General features: G+C 35.0%; 1 protein-coding gene across 2 annotated transcripts in view; it reads left to right on the top strand.

The window, feature by feature from the left end:
* IL1RAPL1 (interleukin 1 receptor accessory protein like 1) overlaps nt 1-20,480 on the top strand; it is a 668,131-nt gene that overhangs the window by 77,649 nt on the left and 570,002 nt on the right. For both annotated transcript variants that reach the window (XM_063182325.1, XM_063182330.1), the window contains exon 2: nt 7,552-7,657. In XM_063182325.1, coding sequence (XP_063038395.1) covers nt 7,576-7,657 — 82 coding nt within the window. In that variant the 5' untranslated portion in view covers nt 7,552-7,575. The remainder of the gene's footprint in view (nt 1-7,551; nt 7,658-20,480) is intronic.

The raw sequence follows: 20,480 nt of genomic DNA, 5'->3' as shown, positions 1-20,480 counted from the left end.
CTGTTACTGTCTGGAAAAGAACTTGCTTATTTTATCAAGCAACTATTCAGAAAATTTTTTGAAGACTGAACTTTTTCAAAAATGCTTTTATCATAACATAAGCTCAAAATTAGAGTTAATTTAAGTTACATCTTGCAAATTTATTTTTCAAACCTATTATGTTGTTATATAACTGCTACTATTAATAAATTAGAAAATGCAAGCAAACTACTTATATAGGAAACTAGAGAATCCAGCTGTTCTGCCATGATTTTGCTGCAAATGGCTAGTCTTTGAAAACTTGCCATAAAAAGGAGTTTAAATTCCACAAACCCATAAGGTGAATACACTTAGATTGGAAAAGGGGTAATATAGCCTCAATTTTTAAAAAGGGAAATAGAGAAGGCCTCAGAAACTATAGGGTGGTCATTCTTACCCTGGTGCCTGGCAAGATCATGGAGCAGATCCACCTGGAGTCTGTGCTAAGGCACATGGAGAATAAGGGGGTGATTGCTGACAGCCAACATGGCTTCACTAAGGGCAAATTGTGCCTAACAAATTTGAGAGTCTTCTGTGTCAGGTTTACAGAGGTGTTGGATGGGGGAAGAGCAGTTGATGTCCTCTACCTGGAGCTGTGCAAAGCATTTGACACATGATGTCCTTGTCTGTAAAGTGGAGAGATATTAATTTGATGGTGGGTCAGTCAGTGGATAAAGAATTGTCTGCATGGTCTCACTGAAAGAGCTGTGGTCAGTGGCTTGATGTCCAAGTGGGGACCAGTGACAGATGTCATTCCTTGGGGGGGGTGGTACTGGGACCAACATTGTTTAACATCTTCATGAGTGACATGGACATGTCAGCAAGTTTAAGGTCCCTTCCAACTCAAACCATTGTGTGATTTTATGTTTCTGTTATTCTACTGCTACCGTAAATATTTCAGAAGCTCATTTAGGTGCCTGAAAACACAAACATAATTATCCAACAAAGTTTTACTTGCAGTATTAAAACCTTGTCAGTTTAGGCACAGGTGGAATTTCATCTCTATACAAGAACAAGGCCACTAACCCTCAAAAGGCGAAGATACAGAGTGGTCAAGGAACCAACGCAAGAGCAGATAAGTGGTGTTAGATATCTTGCATCCCAAAATGATGCCATAAGTTGAGTGATGGTCACCAATGCACACAGATTTGAAAGGAAGGCCTTTTTCTATATTTGGAAGGGCAGCATTTAAAAATCACATGGATATCTTTGAGTTTTCCATCTTTATCTGACTTTATGTATTTAAGACTATAAAAAGGGATAGCTCTTTTGTTTATTATCTTCTACATCTCTCTTTAGAAGTTATGTAACACAGCAATCATCTTCCAAGTATCTTTGTTTAAACATTGCTGTTGAGCTAAACTTTTTGATTATTGCCTGTCAGGTTGCTGCCAGGTTGTTGTAATGTTTTTTCTTTGCTGTCCAGAAAAAGAAATTATGGTTTCAGACTTTTCATTGATCCATTGACCTAATTTGCATCATGAGAACACATTTCTTATATATCCTACCAGATATGTTGGAAACATCAAGTATGTTAGTCCAGTTTGGTTATATTTTTTGTTGAAAAAAACCTTTCCTTAGTTTCAGATTCTTATTTCTTTATGATCATGAGTTGTGAACTCTTACCTACTTCTAATAACAATCCAAGATTTTTTAAACTTAGACTGATGTCTTTTTTATCTCAAGTTAAGGCTCCTAGAAATGAACAGAGACTTCTCTCCATCCTTTGTTCCCTTACCCTGATAGTGAATTACTCACTGCCTCACTATCCAAGGATTTTCTTTCTTGCTCTGTTTGCATCAGTACTTCTGACTGACTGAGCCACCTTGGTGAATTATCTGGGACTCTCAAGGGTGCCCTGCTGACCTGGATCCCACAAGGTCCCATCCTATGAGACCATTGGAAAGAGACCATCATCTCTCTTTTGAATGTCTTTGCTGAATCTGTACTTCCTCTTCTTAGCCCCTGCAGTTCCCCAAAATATGTGTTGTACAGTTTTCAGCTATGTGACTATTTCAGTCTGTGGTTTAGAAGGACAAGATGTCCAACTGTTTCTTCAGAAGAGGTTCCTCAAGCAAATGACATGTTAAATTTCAGGTATCTGCAATCTGCTACAATTTATTTGTCTTATAATGGAAAAAGCACAATCCAGAAATCTTTTTCATTACATAGTACAGAAAAAAGAACTTAGTGAAATATTTAGGAACACGTTAAGTAATCTAAACAGTATGCAAAAGATGAATGTTTGCTAGTCCATGTTCTGTTCAAATACTATTGTTGACATTACTTTTTTCCATAAGGCTAAGAAAATAAATATTCAGTCCATATCAGGATTCTTTTTCATTGTAGAATAATTTTAAATTCTTTTATTCATTTAAGTGATACATGTTTCTTAATGGAAACTTTTGGAAAAAGTAGATTATATTTTCATATACAGAGATACATGGAATAATCCTAAATTTCTCCAGATAGATTGCCTAGTTTACTATACCTTGTATGATGGATGGAGTCAATAAAAAGTATCTTTAAAGGAAGGCAATAAAGACTACCAGGTTTAATAGGGAAAGTCATAACGCTGTTGGTTGGAAACCTCTCCAAAAGCTCCATTGAGTTCCTGTTCACAATGTGCCCTGCAGGACAGGTGGCATATTGGCTTTTACTTGTGTCAGTTTAAAATACTATCACAATTCCTTCAACCCTTTCTCCTTGCTTAAACTTCTTCTTTCCTTTTTTTGATTTTTTTTTTTTTTTTTTTTTATCTACCACAACATGCTTGAACTTAGGAATGCTGCTTAGCATGGACGAACAGGGATGATTTGGAAAGCAAATACAGTAGTTATTTGCTTCCTGTTGCTTTTGACTGGTTTTTCATGAGTTCTTCATAATTTGATTGCTAAATCCTTTTGTTCATTGGGACTCTGGAAAGGACTAATTTTATGGAGTTTTGTATTTGAAACAGGTATATTTTCTTTTAGCTACCATTTTAAGAATTGCTAGGGTTGTCTTACTGTTCTAGGTCAGCTCATGACAATGAATTGACACATTTATGAAATCACATTGATTCTCATTTTAGTTTTTCCTTGCATTTTAGGAAATTAAAGCCTTTTTTTTTTCGTCCCCAAGATGTTTGAATTGTGTTCTGGACATATCAAACTGTCCTTTACACCTTGTGAGATCTAATATCATTCTGTTCAGGTGTTTGTAAAGAACTACCACATAAAAAGAGAATATTAATGAGCAGGCATTTTTGTCATTACTGCAGAACAGTCATGAAATATCTTGACGATATCAGAGGATGTTGCAATAATCTTTTGCTTTTTTCTTTTTCTTTGAAGGGCATATGATGGAGAAAGATAATGCAGCAGTCTTTAACATGTAAAAAAAAACATTCTTCAAAGTTAGAATAGCAGTATGGGAAGAAAAATTATTTTCAACTAATTAGTCAACAAACATCAGCTAGCAGTTATAGGCTAACTGAGAATCATCCCCTTAAAGTTATTCTAAGGGACTGAGCCCCTGGACAATTTCTTACTTCAGTTAAATTTGATTCAAGTGGTGGGAAAGGCCCATAGTAAGTACAGTAAGGAAATAAAATTTTTCTACTTTCCTGCCTTATCAGGAACTGCCTTACTATAGTTAATTTAATGTCTGCTGAGCTGTTTTGGGAAGGATGTGTCTATGTGTAGGCATTTTCCTCACAGTGAGTATTTATGACAATTGAAGAGAAAAAGCATTCTTGGCATTTCCCCAAAGAATGTTAGTCTTGATATACAGCTATATTTCTATTTCTGTCTCAACTGGAAAATTAGATACTTTCTGATGCAAATGCTGTGCTATGGCATTCTTGTGTCAAACAGTGACACCTTCTACAGAAAAGAATTTTTTTAAAAAAGTTATTCATATGCCCAGCTAAAGTTTGTGTGCAATATATTTCTGCAGAAATATTTAACATTTTTTCAGTGCTTTGGTTCACACAAGAAAACAGCCCCCTACTGAAAATCTGAAGTTGTAAATACTGCTTAAAGATGAAAAAACATTTCATCCTTGGTATTATATAAAGAAAAGGCAGCCAAAAATCCCCGGTTCTAAAAGACTTTCTTAGTCTACTATTCACCCTTGGAGTATAGCAGTCTTATACTCAAAGGGTATGTAAAACATGTTAAAATAAATTCAGCTTAAAAAACAGCAATTAAATTTATAACTACCATACATTGTCTTGGCTTTTTAGTGGAAGTAACTGAAAATCAGAAAAAAGAACAACCATAAAAATTAGTTTTGTGGATGTATATGTAAACTGTCTCACTATTGCTTAAAGAAACAGCAGACTTGTTCTGCTTGTTAAAATCAGAATTTCTTAATGATTTTTTTAAAAAAAGAAATAAATTCCAGCTAAGCAACTAGTAAAATAGTCTCTTCCTTAAAAAATTCATTGCTGAAAGAAGGCTATTTCCAATGCATGAGATATCACACTCCACTTAGTGTTAAGAATTTGACTTTTCAGAATTATGTCTTTTATTTTGTTTTCTTTTTTAAAAGCTACCTGAATATGTTACAGTGTCTAGGCCTCGGGCATACTCATTGCAGGAGTGAAGGCATTTCCTGTTTGCTTTGTTGACTTGTTGTGAGATTCCCCTTGGGATGTTCCATTTATATTTTCTTCTGACTTGCTGATTTTGTTTTCATAACCAGTTTCACAAGGGTGACATTTTCTAGAATAGTCAATTTCTGAGGCATTCACCTGGAACAAGGGACAAGAGATGTTAAATATCTGTTTAGAATCACTCATCTGAATAACCTGAGGCACATTTCCCAACCGCCCAGACAACTTCCAGAGCTGTGAGGCACCAGCTCCAGCAAACTGATCTTTACTTCTTTGCATTTTCTTTGGTTGAGCATTTGGTTTTTAAAATGTAGAGAGGACCAGAAATAGTTCTCCTCCTTCACGAAAGGGAGTGTAAACAGAAGAGAAGGGTTGGAAGGCTCCGGGGAGAGCCTATGCAAGATCTGATGTGTTGCTTATATTGCTGTAAGGAGGCAGTGGCTGCTGTTGGGAGTCATCCCTCCCTTTTTTTTCCCTTTGGCAGTAAGTTCTTTCTGGTATTTCCAAAGACAGCAGCAGACTTTACTTTCTAGGGATTTATCACAAGTCATGTAGGCAGCAGCCAGTTTAGCTTATGCCTTTAAGTTAGACCTGAATCTCTGAGAATTAATGTACATGAGAATGTCTTCCATGGTGATATGTTTAAAATGCAATTCCTGCTGTATTATTATAATAATGTTCCCCTTATTGGCTTGACAACCTATATTAGTGATATATGCATGGACCAAGAAAAGATTTTCACTTACTGAACAGTTTCTTATTGATATTATTGTATTTACTGAGGCTTGCTTTGATAGCATCAATCTTTATAGCTGCTCCATGGCTTCCCTACACAAAGATCTATAAATACAAATAAATGCATGTATACACATACATATGCAAATATATGTATATATTTGCATTTATTCACAGTGATCAGCAATATTATCTTTTGATGTGTGGTCAAAAAGGATGTCTTTGGATATGCTTTCACAGTCAGAACCTATTTACTGGATTTGTAATTGCATAGTAAGATCCTGTGGATCTTTGGGCAATATTTATTAGGCTCACACAGAGCAAGGAGCTGACTCTTGCTAGTTCCCTGGAGGCTGAAGATATCAGCTTCAGGATTTCCTGCGGCATCAGTTAGTGCAGTGACTGAGAAATGAGATTTTGATTTCAGAAAGCTTGACTAAGGTCTGCAGTAAAATGTGGCATAACACATTTTGGTATCTACTCACTGTGCTCCTGGAAAATTAACCTTTATTGCTAGCTTCTAAATTTCTGAAGATCACTGTTATTTATAACTGCCAGTGGTCATGCTACTTTGTTAAATTTTAAAGTTAACTAAAAATGTTAGTATTACACATACTTTACCTCCTAGCAATCCCATATTTCACATTTAATTTCTAATTTGCCTAAATTTTCTGAAGTAGCGTGTGAATGTAGGTGAGTCTTTCACTGATTCTAGAATGCTGAAGCTTGTTAAAGACCATGAAAGAACAAACATTTGTGTATTTGTCTAAGTATTGTTGTAAAAAATAAGATATACAAACTTGTCAAAATATATTATCTCACTTCCTCATCTTTATTTAATACATAGTAATGAATGTAGTAGATTTGTGCTTAGTTTTGAAATGTCATGACATGTAAAGCTTTAATATGAATTATATATAAAGTCATAATTTTTTAAGCAATTCTTCCCATAATGTCCTTTTTTATACCCCTGATATTTCTTATTTCTAACCTGTTCTCTTCTAAGATGAAGATATTTTAAGATACTGTTTTCAAAAAATGTCTTGGGTACTCAGTAACCTGATTATCAATGGAAGTACAAAAGATTCACAGTCTCTTTAGAAATCAAAACTTGTACTATGTGGCCCCTTCTGAGAATTTTTTTCAGTTGCTGTCCAGTGCTATGATTAATGGAGGTGAATATCAAAACCACATTGGTTTAGTCTGGGTCTTAGTTATAATATTAAAGAACCATTGATCCCAGCCCTTTCTCGTCCCCATTAGACAAGATTTTTTTTTGTGTAAGCTTCTCTAATGAATATAGATAGCATAGATAGGCTGCTGTCTAGCTTGAATAGGCAGATTTGTCCTCCTTTCCTCTTTCAACACACTGAAATACAAGATATTAGCCCTATCAACTTATCCTGAAAAAGCTGATAATCATCATGAATAGATGACATTAATTCCTCTTACTTATATGAGGAATTAACAAAATGTTTAGGCCCTGCTTACACCAGCAGTTCACACCACTTAATAACCAGAGTAAATAAATAGAAATGCAAATCTTGTATTCACATGTTGGAGGTGAAGGCTAAAGCACAGTCTGTGCTCTGCTTATCTCCATTCTAATTAACATTCACTTCTGATTTAGTGCAGTGAATATGTTAGTTTGAACTTGCATGGAAACTTGCTCACCTAAAAGGAAGTTGCAAATGTCTATGCTTTGATGTTCTCTTATTTCCCCCCTTTCTCTGTTCCCAAGAAGATGATCATATTTTTTTTAAAATCAAATGTTCACTTTATTGTGAATCATCTGCTCAATTTGTGATATTAATAAATGAGACCAAAAGTAATGAAGAAGGGCATTATTTTCTTTTTCATGCTGGTGCGTGGAAAAGGTTGTATGATAAACAGAAATAAATAGATGTTTCAGGAGGTCTGTTATAAAGTTTTAGCAGGGACCCCAAGGATTTTCAATATGTAGACAAAGTTGTAGCTGAAGTTCCATGGTTAAATGTAGTGTGTGCATGTGTTTGCTTTATAATGATTTTGGTTTGCATACTTTTTAAAAAAAGAATAAAACATTTTTAGTGCTTTAAATTGCTCACAAAAACAGTATTTAGCTGTTCCACAATGTCACTATTATGATTATTTACTTCAAGGTTGTTTTAGCACCAGTGTACAACCAGTGTTTCTTTCTATTTTTTTTGGTACTCCAGGAAGCAGCCGCGGAAAGACAGAAGATGAAAGCTCCTATTCCCAACTTGATTCTCTTGTATGCTACTCTGACTCAGAGCCTGAAGGTTGTAACCAAAAGGGGATCAGGTAAGTAAATCTTTATCTCTGTGGTTACAGTGTGGCTTGGAAAGAGGTGCTTAATGTTTGCAAGCATACATCAGGATGTTGTTATGATGGTTTGGAATACAGTTAAGAGGATTTCAAATTCTGCAGCAAGAAGAGTTGGCAGCTTCTATATGTTTTTTCACTGTTGTTTTATGTGGACTTAATGAAAAAAATCAGGTGTGTAATGTGAAATGAATAGAACCTTTCACCTGCTGAAGGAAAGGTATTCCTAGAACTTTTAAACTTATTTAAAAGACTACATTGCAGTCAGTGTTGTTGGGTTACCAGATTTATCTGTTTTACTATATACTTTGGAAAACTAAGATCATAGAATTTGGATTTAACAACAACAAATAGACAAAACACATTAAATTTAATAACCATGAAAAGTGAACTGCAAAATGTGGTTTTGAAAGGGATACCTAATACGTGGTTGAAAAGTCTAATTCAGCAAAGAAAAATAGTCGGCATTCAGGCAGTTGGATAGTTTTGGATTAATTTTTTTTCTCTGTCACCCTGAAATTCTAATTTTACTCTATTTGGCTTTTCACTAGGTAATGAAAATATAGAATTCTACTTCTGCAACCTGTCTTGCTATACTGCACTAAAGAAAATGAAATCCTTAATGAAAGCCTTAATTCCTTGTTGGTGGAATAATGAAAGTCTTAATCCCATGTTGATTGAATTAGTTAATTGGGTTTGTTGTTAGTTGTAAGTTTCCTGTTGGCATTGGAGTGTTTTGGGTAGCTTTTGTTGTGCTTTTCCAGAAGTCTGTCTCTGATTTATTTTTGTCTTCTGGTTGGTAGTAGTTGTGAACTGGTGCTTGGGGAGAACACAGCTCTTTATACATTTTTGGCAACATCTTAAATTATACCTTGCCTTTTCAATGGATTATATTTGTAACAGCAGAATGAAATAGATTATGTCTCCAATATTTTAGTAGCTGGAAATATTGACATAGGAAAGACAAACATGTAGTACTACTACAAAGTAAGGTATTCCTTAATGAGAACTTGAGAATAAAGTATATTTGGGGTTATTTAAACTCAAGAAAACTGAAATACACACTGTGTGCAGAGCAAAGGATCTGGCAATAAGTTGAAGTGTTTATAAGCTGCTGTAGCCTTGATAGATAATGTAGATATCTTTTGAATATGTCTAGCTAAGATTGTCGTGTTTGATTAGGATTTTATACTTTTCAGCTTGAAGTCAAGTCCCCTAATTCAAATATAGTAAAAACATTATTGATCTTAAAGTAAATTTTACAAAGACATCCATTCTTAAGGAACTAAAAGAAGTCCAGCTATCACCCGTTAGGTGAAAGTAACGATGATAAATTGGGTTGTCTTTGCATTTTATTTCATAACTTTTTACCTGTATCCTCTTCATCTGATTAACCAACGCAAGGAAAAAATGGTAAATATACAATGAAATTTATATTTGGGAAATTAATGTAATTACTGTCCAGCAAAAAAAAAAAAAAAAAAAAAAATCAAATTTTTTCAAATGTATAGAATTTGTTATCATGCTGATGCTATAAGAAAAAGGAAAAACTATAATGGAAATGGAAATCTTTCTATCATATCTTACTGTAACATGGGGTCTTGAGATTTTTGCATGCTTCTCCTGTGTAAAGCTTCAATTAGACGTATCAACAAGGGAGCAGTTTGTCATACTGTGTGTGCAAAGGAAAAAAATCTCTGATTTACTGAAATCTCAGATCCTTCTGCCTTTGGCTGTGCTGCTTTGTGATTTAAGATTTGAAGAACTTCTTTGGTGCTAGGTGGAATGTAGTAGTGTGTGATGGTTCTTGGTTTGCTTTTGTTGTTGTTTGTTTGATTTGGTTTGGCTTGGTTTAGTTTTTACATCCCTTGGGTGCTCAGGAGGGCTATTTTTGCAATGCTGAAGTGTTTCTACAAAGAAAACTTTATTTAACAGGAGTTTTAACGAAATAAGATTGACTTATGTGTACTGTGAAAATATAAATGGTTTCCTAATATTAGTGCAATTCATAATTGTGAGTAGGAAAAAATATTGACTTGGAAAGTAGAACTTGAGTTTTATGTGAAAATGTTAGCCAGAGGCAGAGTGTGGTGAGGGCATGTTTTAAATCTCTTCAGTCAGTTCCACTTGTGAGTGCATTTTGTTCTTGAAATGTCACAATGAAAGCAAAGAAAAAAAATTAAAAAGTAATATTTTGTACTTATGAGTTGTTATAAATATGGAGTTGCAGTATCCACCTTTTTGAGATGTACTGCTTTAATTTACTTCCTTCTCTGTCATAAATTACAGGAATGCAATAAAGTTAAAAAGTTGACATCGCTATGCTAAATAATTGTTTTAATTGGGATTTATTCCTTCTAATTCACTTTTGTTGAACCTGTTTCTGATGTCCAAACCTAAAAACACAGAACTTGTGTTCTTTATTTATTTATTTATTTAATGTATATATTTTCATATATATTAGATATTTAAAATATTTATTAAATATATAATATGGTTTATTTTATGTTTATTTTATATTTTCAGTATTTAATATAAGAAAGAGATCTGTCCTTGAAAATATGTCAATATGGTCAGAGTACTTGACTTGTTTTCTATGTTTATTTATCAGTTCTGCTAAAAAGATAATGATTAATAAAATAATGAGTTTGTCAATCTGGTGGAGATACATTTCCAACAACTTCTCTGATTTTTCAAGAATTTCAGAAAGTCACTTTCTAAAAATCCATAGCAGTTCTGGCCATCTATTGGCTTTCAGGACTGAAGTTATACCAAGCAATTAGCTATATGTGGAAACAATTATAATCAGAATAGTATTCTTTGTTTTGTTTGTTTGAGAAGAGGGTTAAAAAGACTTTACAACAGAAGAAATCTTTGGTTGTGCTGCATTAGATTTAATCTCTGATCATGAGAGCAGTCCTTATACAAAACTCTTAAATTATTTCAAGGTAGTCTTTGAATCACCGCTTTGTGCTACAATTCAAATAAATATTATAATATAGGGAATAAAGGGAACAGTGTTAATCAGATATTTATTACATTATACAAAAGACATACTTTAAATTAGTTTGGTCACAGCTTTTCAACTCAACCTGTTTAAGACTTTCTCTTGTATGATTGTCTCTATCTGACAGAAGAGACCTTTTTTTCCTGGTTACTATTATAGATAAGTTCTGAACAGTTTCAAGTTACTTTTTAATATGTGTTGGATTTCTTTTACATTAAGAGCATATCATGACTGTGCTTGTTACATGAGAATGGATAGGTGAGCAGCTGTAGTAAAAATTGCATTACTAAATGTAGATGATACAAGAAACTTCTTCCTAACCCATGTATGCAAAAGACTTGTAAGCACCCCTTAACTTTTCCTGTCAAGTAGAGTTGACCAAACAACACCTACAGGTTGTAATGCCTTCTCAAGAAAGAAAGAAAGGATTCTTTGCTGTAAGCTTCCCTGCTCCAACCAACTAACTCCACATGGACACCATGGTTATTAATTGGGCGTTTCAGGTGTTCAGTGAAGCCTCCCTTAACTGTAGAGGCTTCAGAGCCTGCAACAGAAACTGCAAAGAGGAAGTTTCTTTTGTCAAGTAGTAGATCTCAGAAAAGATTTGCTAAATGGGAAGCTGATTCTTGCACTACTTCTCAGCTCCTTTACATATCTTAAAGCATCTTCCTTCATGAAACAGTTCCTGTCTGATCACAGCGATCTGTTTGATGCAAAAGAAGAATAAATACTTAAAGCCTACATATTTTGATTCATTCAGCACATAGTTTGACAGGATTTGAGTTTTACAGGAATTGAATTAAACTTAAAAAATGTAGAAGAAAATGCCAGTTTCTTAGCATGAAACCAAATAAATTTGTGCTGTGCCTAAGTGTGTAGATTTACTTTCTGTGTAATTTAGTTCTGTCCTTGATAGTATTTTCAGAACTTTATGGTAATGCATTTCTAAATGTTTTCCTTTCAGTGACTTTTTCTGAAATTATCCAGTTTCATAGTTTGAACTAAATTGCTGGTTTTCTTTTTTTTTTGCCTTTTTTTTGCCTTTTTTTATTTTTTTGTCATGTGGTTTTACATTCATAGAACCTAGATTTCTAAAAGTCTCTTCTTTACAGGTTGAATGGTATTTAATCACTTACTTCTGCTGAACAGAATTTTGGCTTATGAATTATTTAATATTCATCAAAGAGGAAGTAGGTTAGGAGAGAGAGCCTCATGCTGATGCATATAGACTTTTTTCTCTATAAGATATATGTTAAATGAAATACTCGAACACTGCATTGCCATCTGGTGGTTTTTTCCAAGGATGCTGAGTAGACAAAAGAAAGAAAGATTTGGGAATTTTTTCTTTTAGAAAAAAAACCAAAACCCACAAATGTGGTAAAAGGGAAAATGTGGAAAAAAGTATGAAAAGAGACCTCGTTACGTAAAACAATTATGAGCTGATCAGTTTATTCAGACAGTATTATTGTAGTCTCTTTTTTCACGCTTAGATGGCTTAATAGCAATCTGGCTGCCTTGTATCAAAGAGGTGAGAGTTGCTATTACTGCCTCTAGTTTTCTGCTTTTCTGCAGATTATTCTGCATTATGGGTTAATTAATATTCTGTGTTCAGTTCTGCTGTTGTGAATTGAAAATTTCTTTTCTAGATCAAATTTATTCTACGATAGAATGATTTAACAGGAAGGAAAATATTTCCACTGATGGGTTTTTGGGATATACATATGAACCTTCACATCATTATGATGAGATAAAAGTCTAGATATGTATTTTGTTGTGTAGCAGTAGATTGCTTCTCTTTTTAAAGTCTAGTATTTTTTGCCTTAGCTATTATTACTCAATATGGGTGGTTCTTGCCATACTTGGATGAAAGATCAATATTATGAAAATAAGGTAGTGAAGACTTTGACACTGAGATGCTATTATTGAATTTTTTTTTTTTGTATGAGCAAAATATTAATTTTAATGAGGGAAAAATTATTCCAGATTTTTTTTTCCTAAAAATAGTGTAACTCTGAGGAACAGACTGGAAATACATAATAAAATTTCAAGTTGTTATGCTTTAAGAAATATAAGGTTATATTTTTCCAAGTTATTGCCATCCATGATTTTTTAGGATTTATTGCTCGTGAAATAATAAGTATATTTTAGATAATTATAGCAGTTGTATAAACAATATCTCTGAATAAAAAGACAGTTGCTGTTTTCTGACTTTTTTTTAACTGGAAAAGGAACATGTCTGTGCAATACCACAGCAACAAAGCCAAGGTTTTGCGCCTAATGAGGAATGTCAATGAGAACTCAACAATGTAGTTAAAAAAAGAGTGATGAATATAAGTCAGTCAAGACAGTATGAGAACATTTTGCATCTAGGAAGAGTTTTTGAATTGACTTTACACATCTCTGCTTAATAATTGAACTGTCACTCTTTTATAGAACATAGATATATAATCTAGCTTATAAAAACACTTTGAGAAATTGCACATAATTAAGTGCTAAGCCTTAGCAGAGATCTGGTACCCAGTATTTGAGTATTTGTACTTTTAATTTATTTTTTGTAACCCTTCCAGGTGAGATTTGGTGTCCTAATTGCGTAGTACTACATAAATAGTCCTATTCTTCTTAGTATCCCACTTTCAGTAATTCCATTCTGTTTTTAATTCTGCTTGTGTTTTGGTTGCGTAAGTATTTTCCTTTTGGCTTCTTGTCAAAAGGTAATTAGTTGATGGATGTCATATTGGATCTGGTACGCACTGAATAGTAATGAGAAGGTTCAAAAATAAATTGATATACCTGTTGTTCTTTTTTCTTATACAATTTATGAGCAGAACATTCATATTTGCTGTATTCCAGGTACTGTGAGCTTGGAGCAAAGCAATATGTATATAAATAAAGGATATGCTTCTCGTAAACCAGAGGAGTTTATGTCAATTGATATTAATGGCTCCTAGCTGTTGTTTTCACTCTGTTACAGAATGTTAATTTTCCATTATTAATTGATGAGACTTGTGGCTTGTTGTGTGGTTATGTAGAAACTGAAATAATATTTAGAATCTGTATCTATTTGATGTACAAGATTAACTTCCACGAGCAATGACTTTTAAACTGGAACAATCAAGACTACTGTTATTACTATGAAAACGTTTTTTCTATCTCTCTGTTCGGTGACAGGAAGAAAAAGTATGGTGAATATCCGTCCTAAGCAAATATGTGTGTACCTTTCTTATTGCACCGGGGAATGGAATTATTTTTGCATCATGACCTGATTAAGAAGTGAACCTTGCTTCTTATGAGGATTGTTTCAAAAAACTCATTTTGAATTGGCATATAAATATGCAACCTAGTTTATGGTTGTAGCTGTGGGGCTCAATGGGGAAAAGTGTGAAATATTTTTCTTTTTGAGGTAGAAGAGACAAAAAGATGAGGGTGAATCTTTACAGTTAAAATAGAGATAAACAGAAATCCTTGTTTCATCCTTAAGCAACTTTCTTATATTGTGATCTATTAATTAATTCCACATTGATTTTATGAACACTAATATTTTTCATGTTTTCATCCTGAGAATAAAATATGTTTTAGTTTTCTTTTTGCACCTGTTCTGTTTTATTTAAAGCTGGTTATTCCTCCCCGTTTAAATGTGTAGTAGGAATCACTGTTTAATTTTTAATGCTACAACTTCATCTTCATAGTTGAAGAATTAATTAACTGAGTGTATCCACTTTCTTGGATTTTTTTCTAATTACTCTGCAAGTTGTATGTCAGTGGAGGAGGGAGTTTCTTGCTTTCCTACTTGCACATTTCTTTTAATGATAAAAACCTTCAAAAGCAATACAGTAATGGGGTCAGCTGAGACGAATGATTTCTTGTGCCTGCTGGGAGGAAAGCCTAGATGATCTAGAAATGCAGAGACTGTGTAAGTGCTCTGCCTCCTTCTTCAACACTTGCACTCTTTGTCCTGAACTTCTGCTATCTGTCTGATTCTGGAGGGAATTGAGAGGCCTTCCATAATTAATATAACCCTCAGAAAATTTTTGCATCTTGATATTACTACATGGCACCAGGATGTCAGGAGAGCAATTAATGTCCTTTAGCACCTTATTTAGACATCAAAAGTATCCATATCCCCATCCTGCAGCAGTTCTGACAAAGCCACTTACACCAATTTTGGTTTGATCCTCAGCTTCTTTCTTCATTTATGGAGGTAAACCTCCATTTGATTATTGGTAGGTTAAAAGGCATGAATTGCTGTTTGTGTATCCCTTCTCTTGTTTGTGTATCAAGAGATACTGGAGGAAAGCAGGAGTGATGAATCAACTTATTTAGTAAATTTCTGCATATTCAGGAAGTTAGAGGGTTCCTTTAGAATATGATTTTGAGACAAAGATTTTGGTTCTTTTCTGTTTGCTTGTTTATGCCAACAGTGTATGGGAAGCATTAGATTTTTTTAAAAGAATGATCTTTTACAATACTACATATTTATTTAGCTACAGAATATGTGTTGCATTACTATGAAGTAATTTTCAATGTCCAGTTTTCATTTGAAAAATGCTGAATAATAGTGTTGCTAGAAAGAACACCAAGTTTTGCTAGTTACCTGTTCTTGGGCAAGGGGATGGTTTGGCTCCAATGGTCTCTACTCTGCTTTTATAAGCGAAGGATGCTATTCAATATGTCAGATGAACAGCAAATTTGGGGATTGTATACCAAAGGGTGGCAGAGAGACTATACTGTAAAGAAAAAGATGAAAGAAAGAAAGAAAGAAAGAAAGAAAGAAAGAAAGAAAGAAAGAAAGAAAGAAAGAAAGAAAGAAAGAAAGAAAGAAAGAAAGAAAGAAAGAAAGAAAGAAAGAAAGAAAGAAAGAAAGAAAGAAAGAAAGAAAGAAAGAAAGAAAGAAAGAAAGAAAGAAAGAAAGAAAGAAAGAAAGAAAGAAAGAAAGAAAGAAAGAAAGAAAGAAAGAAAGAGAAAGAAAGAAAGAAAGAAAGAAAGAGAAAGAAAGAAAGAAAGAAAGAAAGAAAGAAAGAAAGAAAGAAAGAAAGAAAGAAAGAAAGAAAGAAAGAAAGAAAGAAAGAAAGAAAGAAAGAAAGAAAGAAAGAAAGAAAGAAAGAAAGAAAGAAAGAAATATAAATCTTGTCCACTGGAGGATTTGGGCAGTAAGGAATGATTGCATCTCAAGCATAAATCCTTTGTGACACATTACTTATTTTGGAGACACTTTGAAAGCAGTAACTGTTACTTGTTCTGTGAGCATTTATGAACAGGATGGCTGGCATTTTAAAAATAGTTATATGACCTTTTGTTGTTTCTAGGATCCATCCTGGTACTTTTCAGAGTCCTGGGAGATTGTGAATAATACCACAGTATGTGAAAAGACTGTCTGTGTTCTGGCAAAGGGTCAATGTTTTAGAGTGTGCAATATATATTAAGAAATGACTAATGATAGGAAAGGAGACAAAACAAAATCGGAAGCCAAAAGGACAGTAATAGATATTTTTACATAGTTCGGTCACTGAGTTTTAGTAGCTGCTGAGGAAAGATGACTCTTTTCTTCCAGTCCCTATGTTCCCAGGGGAGCCATTAGGGATTGCTTTACTGATTGGCATCTGTTGGTAAACAGCCTAAAAGATTTAGAAGAGCTAGTGACCTTTGATCAGAAATCACTGTTGTAGAAGATTTATTTATTTGAATATTTTCTTGTCAATTTTATGTAGAATAATGACTGTGGAAAATAAGAAGGCAAAAAACCCTCAAGGACAAGCAATGACCATCTGATATATTTCTCTTTTTTATTTAAATGTACTCGTTAGTGAAAATTTTTAAAATATAAAAATATTAGCCATGAAAATAAATTCTACCCATTAGAATATAATTTGTTGTCATACTTAAAGGATGTTAAAATTGATGAAATCTGTCTTATTAAAATACTTCCTGACTTGCTCTTCCTGAAGGCTGGAGGGAGAAGGTACTGTAAGTGCTATATACACAGATATACAGATATATGAGAACTAACTTAGCATGAAAAGAAGAGGTTGTCCTTTAGATTGCAGTTCTGGATTCTTCAGACTTGTTGCTCAGACTTGTTTCAGCTGTTATGGTCTTTAGTTCAAAAGCAGGATACACAAGGTCTTGTAAGACTTGTATTTTTAATTTTTTTTTCAAAGCATTTTTTTTTGCAATTATGAGGAGAATTATCAGACTGCAGCAATGGTAAATTACAAGACAGTTATGTTAGTTGAGAGGTGAGTGCTCCTGTAATTTCATCTCCTTGCTCTGAAGGCATAACTCATTTCAGGAAACTGTTAGCTTCCATGAGAACCGTATATTTATAAAATATAAATAAAAATATAAAATTCTCAGTCTTTAGTCTACCAAGATAATTTTATAGCTTTTAACTAAATGCAGTCTGGTATTCTTTACCTTTTCAAGTGCATTATTTCCTCCTTTCTGGATACCCTCCGTACTTTCCACCCAACAATCCAATTTTTTGGCAAGTTTCCATTTTCTCTTTTAAGCTGTTATTTAGCTTCTGGCATTGACAGTCTCTGTGATTAGAAAGTACTTCCTCTAGATGCATTTCAAGATCACTGCCCTTGACAATCAAACTCCTCAAAAATCCTCAGAATATGTTTAGAACAGATGTAAAATATTTCAGCTCAGAGAAACTCTGGTGGATTTCTGGTGAATTGTACATCACTTTGAGCTTTGAAACCAGCAGAAGAAACAAAATGGCAAATCACTCAGTTATAGTCCTTAGGGATCACAGAATGGATAAGGTTGGAAGGGACCACATCTGGCCATCTGGCCTACCTCCCTGCTCAAGCAGGGCCATCCCAGGGCACAAGGCGCAGGACTGCATTCAGTTTGCTGAGTATCTCCAGTGAGGGAGACTCCACAACCTCTCTGCAGAGTCAGTGCACAGTGAAGAAGTTCTTCCTCGTGTTCGGGTAGAACTCCCTGTGCATCAGTTTCTGCCTCTTGTCTATTGCTTGGCACCACTGAGAAGAGCCAGTGAATAAAATTGCCACGCTGCCCCTCCATACCAAGTGAGCATTGCATTAAGGCACCCATTAAAGTGACCCTTGGGGATCTGGGATCAGGCTTCACATGACTGTAGGAACAGCTGCAGAGGTTATGAAACCTTTTTCCCCTCCCTGCATCTCATTGAAGGGCGAATGCAAGCTGCCCTTTTCTTCCAGGTTCCTCATCATGTCCGCTGCTGAGGAGAATAAGGTATAAAAAGGTATAAAGGTACAAAAATACCTTTCCATGTTTCATTGTGTCTGCAGCCTGCAACATCCATTCAGAGCTAAGGACTTTCTGAAAACCATGCTGGATGACTGTTGTTATCAGGAGGAGGTTTGTGATGGAGGAAGGAAATTTGATTTAGATAGTAAATAAAAGTTTCAGAATTCTTTCTTTCTGTCCCATTCCTTTTCAGTAAGTTCTGCTTTGGTTTTCAGAGTGTCACCTTCTCAGCTTAGTGCTCTTTGTGTCTTTTTTTTGCCCCTCTTCTTCCTTCCTTTGTCTGCTCTGTTTCTTTCCTAATGTCTATCTGTATCCATGGCAGCTCCAGCCAAAGGCCCTCACCACTTTTCCCAATTCACATGCTAAAACAATGCTTGATTAAGTTATGAAGGCTGGTTGTGAAATGTCATTGTAAGATCTTTCTCCCCTTGGGTTTTGGCCCTTTCAGAGCCTTGCCTTAGAGGTCAGGAAGATCTTCTCCTTGCTGGAAACTGGAATTCCAGACCATTGCAGTGTATGCCGCAGATCACAGAGGGGAATTACTGAGGTGCCCGGGGTGCTGCTTCTGCCTTGGCACCCAAGGGAGATGTCCTGGTGCAGGTGACAAGGTCCTGAAGCTGTGAGGCTTCCCAGAGCAGATAGCAAATGTTGTTTGCTGGACATTTTCAAGCACATTCCCAGCTTGAAGCAGAGGGAAGAAGAAAAGGGAAGCAAGGAGCTTACAGAATCATAGAATGCTTGCAGCTGGAAGGGACCCTGTGCAGGTGTTACAATCCCATTCAGCATTTACAGGTTGGGAATAGCCAGAAGGTACAGAGAACATAAATGGACATGAGCAAACATTAGCCCCTGGTGTAGCTGGAGACACCTGGTGGGAAACACAGATTTATGTCAGCAGCAAACTCACTGAAGGCACACTCTGCCCTACCATCCAGAAGGGGCAGAACAGGGGCAAGGAGAGTGCTTCCAAGGATGGGCAAAAAGGGGAACTTTCCTTAGGGAGAGTGGAGCAGGAGAGGTGTTCTTCTTCAGCCCACCAATGACACCAGTGTCAAACTCAGAGGTTTTGTTGGTTTTCATAGAACAAAAGGTTTCCCCTTCCCTCAGTGTTATAGAGTGGTGCTGTTTGCTCACTAAGCAGCAGCTGCAAAGAGTTATGTGAACAGTCCCACATCTTTTCATGTGATAAATAACCCTGTTATTGTCATCTGTGGGCACTTGGCTTTGGTTACCAATGGGCCAGTCTTTTTCCCCCAAGAATGAAAGATCATAGAATCTTTTTGCCCAGGAGGCTGAGGCCCCCCTCACCTGACTTGTGGTAGAATAACCTTCAGATACTTACATTGATATGGTCCCCTATGTATTTTAAAACAACCTGAGCTTTTTTATAGCTTCTCCCAATAACTGATTCTAGCATAGCATTGCCTTTATTAAGCATAGAAATTGCAGCAGTTAAACTACATTATTTCATGAGATGCCCTAAAGCCATCAAAATTCAGACACCTGTCTGAGTCACAGTGTCGTTCTTGCTCTGGGCAAGGCGGTAGCGATTTGTTGCTGCCCTAATTTTACTAGCTCAAAGTTTCCAGTTTCTCCCTGCCTTCTCTTCCTATCTGTGTAGCCTCACTTCTCTGGCCAGGAAAAGCTCACTGATCCAAGTTTTTGACAGACTGAACAAGGAATGAAGGGAGATGTTGCATTGCATTAGTGGTGAGGAAGTGCCTTGTTCAGGAGCAGCTGAGCCCTTCAATTTTCGTCTCTCTCCTGTAGGAGCTCTGTTGTGTTTTGACATTTATGAGTACATATTAGAAACCAACAAACAATATACCAGTGATGTTAAATGAGTTTTGCTGGTAGTTCAGCTTTCCATGTACACTTTTCATGTGTTTACTTAATGTTTTAAAGAATTTCTAATCTTTTGGTGGCACTGAAGCTTTCCTTCAGTGTTTTTAAAACAACATCAACAACAGAAAATCAGTGACACTATGGATTGCTTTTAAGAAAATAAATATCAAATGTCAGAAGTCAGACTTTGACTTCCAGAATTCTCATTTTGACCATCAAAGAGGATTTTTCTTATTGTTTGTTTCTCTATGCTTGGCTATACACCTTTTAATTTATTTTACTGTGCTGTACTGCACATCCCTGATATGCTGACAGAGAACGTTTTGTAAAGTAATATAACATTTCCTGAAATATTTTGGTTCTAGGAGAGATTCTATTATACAATAGCACATTTATTTCTGTTCTTTGGAGTGTATGCTTGTGCAATCTAGTCTGAAATATGTTAGTAGATCAAAAATAACACAATGGGATAACCTGTGTGATAGATGATTGAGAGGACTGGCAGGGCAGCAGTCAAGCAGACTGTGTGGTATATTTGGCATTTCTAAAAAATCATTGTGTTAAATTAATAGCCACATCATTTTCAATCCCATAAAACTTGGCTCCACTTTTAAATTTATGTTATGATTACAGGGAGGACTAATTTTCTTTTCTGATGTTTGACTTTTATAAATGTACCATAATTCAAAGCCGTGACAGTGTAGTGTTATA

The sequence above is a fragment of the Melospiza melodia genome, chromosome 2 (genome assembly GCF_035770615.1).
Source record: "Melospiza melodia melodia isolate bMelMel2 chromosome 2, bMelMel2.pri, whole genome shotgun sequence".
Classification (NCBI taxonomy): domain Eukaryota; kingdom Metazoa; phylum Chordata; class Aves; order Passeriformes; family Passerellidae; genus Melospiza; species Melospiza melodia.
Note: the sequence above shows the minus strand (reverse complement) of the source record. Positions and strands in the feature narration are given on the sequence as shown.